This window comes from Phytophthora infestans, genomic scaffold (genome assembly GCF_000142945.1).
Source record: "Phytophthora infestans T30-4 supercont1.128 genomic scaffold, whole genome shotgun sequence".
In the NCBI taxonomy this organism is placed as follows: domain Eukaryota; phylum Oomycota; class Peronosporomycetes; order Peronosporales; family Peronosporaceae; genus Phytophthora; species Phytophthora infestans.
In genome coordinates, this window is record NW_003303631.1 from 208931 (window position 1) to 215267 (window position 6337).

A 6337-nucleotide genomic window follows, 5' to 3' on the forward strand; every position below is an offset into this window, starting at 1 on the left:
CACTCAACCAGGGCGGTATGTTCGCACAGAAGCGAGGTGTGATCGTGAACGTGACGTCTGTGACTGCGCTGGAGGCTCCGCCGTTCTCCGGTGAAGCTGTGTATTATATGGCCAAGGCGACGCAGGAGGGATTTTCGAACTCGCTTCGCAATGAACTCTGCGGTACGAACATCAAGGTTGTGGTGGTGCGTTCTGGTGTTGTAGTGACGAATTTCCACGAGCAACGCGTCGGCTTCGACAAGAATATGTACTCGGTTCATTGAGGGCTACGAGCCGCTGGTGTCCGAAGATATTGCTGATGCCATTTCGTGGGTGCTGGAGAAGCCTGAATGTGTGATGGTCAAGGCGATCGACGTCGTGCCGACGGCGCAGCGCAGTCTCAGCTTGTTCGACCGCGAATGGAGCGCTCGTAATGCGAAGTAATGTGCTTGTGGAGTGTCTAGCTGTAGAATACGAAAAAGAAGGTAAATTCCAGCTTATGATTGGCAACGTTTTCATTCTTTCGACTACAGTACATAACCGGCTTTCTTGGTCAGTCGTGAGTGCAGGTACCAAACGAAGCAGGTTAGTTTTGTGTTGTGTTGCACCGCTTTTCGGACCAACTATTATTGTGACAACGTGAGCCGGATTGTGGGTGCATATTCTAAGCGCAACGCTGCATGCAGCACTTGTAAGCTCTCAACTGGCATTGCCAGTCTGGCAGTACAGTACACTACATGTTCGTGATGTACAGTACGGGTATGTGCTTCATGGCGGTCCCGCTCTTGAGCTGACTCAGCTCATCGTTTGCTTCATTGAAGCTTCCAATACATGTACATAGTACATGTACACGGTGTACTACACCGGGTACTACCGGTCTGGTACATGTACTACCGGACCGGTACATTCACAAGGTTGTCTGATCTCGCATTGTCGGCTGTTCCAACTTGAAACTTCCAAGCAGCTCGACTCGAGCTTCCCTCGAACTTGTCCCTGTACAGTATTGCGGGAACTGCTTCACGCGATCCGGCCAAAGGTGTCTTTGGGACGAGCTACGTACAGTTGTACTGTGCAGTGAACGCTGCACAGTTTGAAACATTTGCAGTGTACAAGGTTTGTACATGTACATGAACAGTGGTCTTCTTTACGTTTGACCACCGTATCACTGATTTGCTCGCTTCTTTTTGGTGAAGGTATGCACTTTTCTTTCGTTTTTATAGGTTTGATCTAAGAAACTAATACATGTATTAATACATGAGCGCTACATTGATTGATCAGCGTGACGGCGTCACTTTTAAATGGCTCTGTGCAAAGATCCAAATTGAAATTTATATAAGAAGCAAGACTTTTCTACTTTGTTCTGTAGTACTGCACACCAACTGTATTAGACACGCATTTTCAAAGATACCGGTACATGTTCAGTACTACAATTGCCGATCTCAAATGAAAACTACATAAAGACTTAAAGTTTTGAGAATAGGTTTACAGTAAGTCTAGAATAACAAACGGTACGTGTACATGTACGTTACCAAGTAACCTACGAAGTATACGCTACGGAAGCGATGTTCAAAGCCGATCAGCGTGTCTGATGCAGGCCACAGATGACTTGACCCGTTTTGATGGTGTCGGAGTTCGACTCGAACCGTTGTATCACTTAGACAGACAGTTATCCTGTCCTCGTTTCTGCCCATTCGTCTGATACTGAAGTACATCTCGTGTCGACTCTGCTGATCACTTGACGCCATAAACGAGGACGACCACCCGCACCAGCATGATCATGATCACCGTATACGGTCTCTTCCGAGTGCCTTGAGCGCACCACCCGAATCCATTCTCCAATTCACTCAAGCCTACGCAAATACACCTTCGCTCCACCATGCTGTCCTTCGTCAACTGCATCGTCGCGGCCACTTTTGCCGTCGTCAACTTCACCAGCCAGAGCGCGGCCGGCCTGGACGTGAACCTCCTGCCGGTAGGAACGTACTTCAAGCCCTCGGACCGCATGTACTCCGGCGTCGTGAGCAACACGCGGCCGTTCCGCCGCTCGCCGTGTGTGACGACTGGTGAGAGCACGGCGCAGAGGAACAGCGACGAGGAGCGAAGCGGAGGAGGGCGGCGAGAGTCCAACGAAGGGGACTCGAAGGTAAGGCATAGGAGGCAGTTGATGTACCTCGAAGAAGGTAAATTGGAAAGTGAGATTGAAATGGTTAGCTGTTTGTCGGCTACGAGGAAGTGCTTGTTAGCATTCCCTTGGTATCCTATGTAAGTATATGCATTTCACTATACTAGATTCTAAGTAGTCCTTGAGTCGAATCTTGAAGTAGCGTAGCGTAGTAGTGAACCGCGGTTCATTTGAACCGGGTCAGAATCTCCATAGTGAATTCAAATGAAACAGAATGACTGTCATTGAAGTTCCATGTTTGGCAATACTCGTCCAAACATTGGTGTTTGCCTTCCGGTCAGGCGTGTGTCTGCCTGGCCGTTCATTGGCAACTTAAGAAGACAGCTGGCAGTCAGCAAAGACAGGTAGGAAAGAAAATAGAAGAAAGTAGGACGCATTGGTACCAACGTCATGGCCATCGCTGGCTGTGACGTTGGTGCGTCGTTACATCCTCCCGGACTTGACTTCTCGTTGACGCTTGTTGAAGTCGGAGACGAGAACCTTCCAATGCGACACATGGCGAATATCTTTTTCGCGCTCCAAGTTTGCTTCGTGATCTGGCAATCCGTGCCATTTCACAAGCCATTCAGATTTGCGATAGAATTGACGCTTGCGAAGAAGCTTCTCGATGATGTGCATCGTTGCGCCAGTGTCGTCGTCAATAATCAGTCTTGAGGCCTTTGGGATAGGACGAGTCTTAAAATGCGACGGATTTTCAACGTAATGACTCAACACGTCCACATTGAACGTGGAGTTCAGACGACTCATGCTTCGCGGAAGATTCAACTTGGCCACATTCGGGTTGATCATTTTCACAATCTCGAATGGTCCAATCTTGCGAGCAGCGAGATTAGCCCATTTCCCATCAATGTCTTGAGTCACATGGGCGGAAGGAATGCGACGTGTATCCAGCATGACTAAGTCTCCTTTCTTGAACGTGATCGATGATCGCTTCTTGTCATAGTACTTCTTCTGACGTTCTTGGGCTTGAAGAAGATGCTTCTTTGCCAAATCAATGATCTCTTGGCGTTTGTCCTGGAACTGTTTCGCATATTCAACAATTCTAGCTGAATTTGAGTCATGGTACTGGGATTGCTCAAAGGATTCAACGGATTCCGTTCTTTGCGTCCAGTATCAACTTCAAAGGGCGACATACCGGTAGATGCGTAGCATGAGCATACTCAATCGTTCCGAGATTATCCGACCAATCACGTCCGTGGTACGATATCATGCAGCGTAGAGCGTCTTCCAGAATCAGATTCTGACGTTCGGTTTGTCCCTCGGCTTGAGCACGATAGGAAGTTGTCATGTGCAGCCAAATTCCCATTAGCTTAGCCAAGGATGACCAGAACTTGGAGACAAACTTGAATCTCGAATCTCGATCGCTGATGATGATCGACGGTAAACCGTGATGGCGAACAACGCTATCAAAGACGTGATACGCAGTCTTTTGTGCATCATCAGTCCGGTTGCACGCACGATACTTCGGGCGCTTGGGCAGCTTGTCGACAACAGTCACGATTGCATCAAAACCATTGGAATCAGGTAATCCAGTGATAAAGTCCTTTGAGACGACAGACCAGCATTCCTCAGGAATCGGAATGAAAATCATCCTGCCATTCTTGCGAGCATTGCTGTGTTTCCAGCGAGTGCAAGTTTCACAACTTTGCACATAATCGCGAACGTCTTTGTCCGAGGTGGGCCAATAAAACCATTGCGAAATGCGAAGGTAGGTTCGATGAGCTCCAGGATGAGCAGCAATATTGGAGTCATGGAAGCAAGAGATGATGGAAGTTCGAAGATGATTGTCCCAAGTAAACGGAACACACAAGCGCATCATCATCTGATACTTGCGGAAAAGTAAACCATTTTGTTTGACAAATGGTTGTTCCGGATGCTTAAAACGATCTCCGTAGTCTGGGAAATTGCGATATCCAGCAGCGAATTCTCTGCTAATCGAATCAGACCAACCGAGCGAGCTCCAATTTTGAGCTTGTTGGGTCACATTGGTGGCCACAACAATATTCTCAGTTGCAGCGACGGTACGTGGAGTTTCCATTGGTATATGTCGGTAAGCTTGAGTTAAGGTCGGAACAGGGCGCGTGTAGTAACCAGCAGCAACATCCTCCCCACGAAATTGAGGGCAAGAGGGTGGTCGAACCAAATGTTGGTTAAGACTGCGGTAGTCGGTAATAACGCGTCGATTCGTCAGGTTTCGAGCTGCACGGGTGTGGCAGTGCGTGGTACACTGATGAAACGAAACCGTATTGATCGCATGCTCCGAAGATTGACGCGACAAGGCATCGGCAACCACATTGAGGTGTCCCTTAACGTGATGCAACTTGAACGTAAACTGTGCGAAAAACGTCAAATAGCGAGCTAATTTCGCTGAAACCTACGGGTGGTGCAAAAACCACTTGCAAGCAGTGTTGTCCGTGTAGATATCAAATTCACGACCATATAGGTAGTGACGCCACTTGTCTAACGCTAATTTAATAGCGAAGAGTTCTTTCTCATGTGTTGGCCAATTAATCTCGTGAGGACCAAGTTTCGTCGAGAAGAAGGCTATCGGATGATCTTGACCGGAACGAACTTGAGATATAACGCCACCAACACAGTAGCCAGAGGCATCTGCTGTCACGATGAAACGTTTCTCATAATCCGGTAACTGCAACACGGGTGCTTCTTGAAGAGCGGATTTGATTTCCTCAAACGAACGCGTCTGTTCTGGACCCCAGCTCCAGACATGTTCTTTCTTGACAAGAGAACCAAGAGGCAACACAATAATGGCGTAATCACGGATAAAGCGACGGTAATAACCTGCGAGACCCAAAAAGCTTTGTAGTTGCTTTTGGTTTAGTGGCGTAGGCCACTTTGCAATCGCTTCAGTCTTGCGAGTATCAACAGCAAGTCCTTTGGCAGAAATCGTATGGCCGAGAAACTTAACTTCGGACTGACCAAAGTGACACTTCGAGAGATGACAGAACAAATTCTAACGACGTAGAACCTCGAAGAGAGTTTGAAGATGCTCAACATGCTCTTCCAGACTGGTGGAAAAGACACAAATGTCATCCAAGTAGACAACAATGAATCAGTACTTCGCAAAGAGTACCCACATGAGGCGAGACCAAACACCAGGCATACCGGCCAATCCCATAGGAGCTACACACCACTGGTAAGTTTCAGCGTGCGTGCGAAATGCGGTATACTTGCGACTCTTGAGCGCGATACGCATCTGGTGATATCCTTGAGCCAAATCTAGAACTGAAAAGATAGACATCTGATCGAAGAGTTCGTCGATGCGAGGCAGTGGAATCTTTGGAACAATCGACTGCGAGTTCACATAGCGATAGTCAATGACCCAACGGATAGGCAAAGAGCGCACCCACTCAGAGCGAGACAGCTGATGTCCAGAAGTAGGATCCTTCTTTGGAATCCCAAAGATGTTGGACACCCAAGGAGAATCAGAAACTACGATCCATCCTTTCTTCAGCTTCTCTGCAGCGAAGAGATCCAGTGCATCCTGCTCAACCTTAGACAAGGGGAACGGAGCACGGCTACTTGGAACAGCATCAGGGCTCATATGGAGTTCGAAATCCACACGACGTGAAGGCGGTAAACCATCCGGTAAAGTTTCCGGAAAGACGTCAGTAAAACGCTTCAATAAGTGAGTGATCGGAACAGGAGTCGACTCACTAACTGGCGTGACCGCACAAATCTTGACACGGTACACTTCCTTGTACACATGTTTCTTCACGCTACGTTTAAAATCAACAGCAGCAATCTCCACAGCTGCTTGACTAGCAACCGTTGATGGAGGTGCACAAGACACACTTGGAAACGAAATCTCATGCGAACGCCAATTGATACATGGCTGAAACTTGGTAAACCAAGGTTTTCCCAAGATGACATCATGGGCCGATCCAAGTGACCATTCCATGACTTGAAGTTTGTGGAAACGGTAGCGACCGAATTCAATAGTCGCTTGACCTTTCTTCACAGAACGCGCTTTCGTAGAAGTTCCATCGAACCGAGTGACTTGTGAGACACCAGACGTAGCGGTGTTAGCGACTAAACCTGGGCGAACAACATTGCACGTAGCACCACTGTCGAACATGATGACGACAGGTTTCCCATCACAAGTCCCTTGCTTACGAATGAGCTCGTTCTCACGGTGCATGGACGACAAGGTGGACG

General features: G+C 48.0%; 1 protein-coding gene across 1 annotated transcript; it reads left to right on the plus strand.

Annotated features, from left to right (window-relative positions):
- Window positions 1-17: 17 nt before the first annotated feature.
- Window positions 18-423, plus strand: PITG_19832 (uncharacterized protein; the record flags this gene model as incomplete). The annotated part of the gene is made up of 2 exons (XM_002895842.1): window positions 18-254; window positions 322-423. 2 exons carry the CDS (start codon window positions 18-20, stop codon window positions 421-423), a joined length of 339 nt encoding a protein of 112 aa, XP_002895888.1.
- Between the last annotated feature and the right edge of the window lie 5914 nt (window positions 424-6337).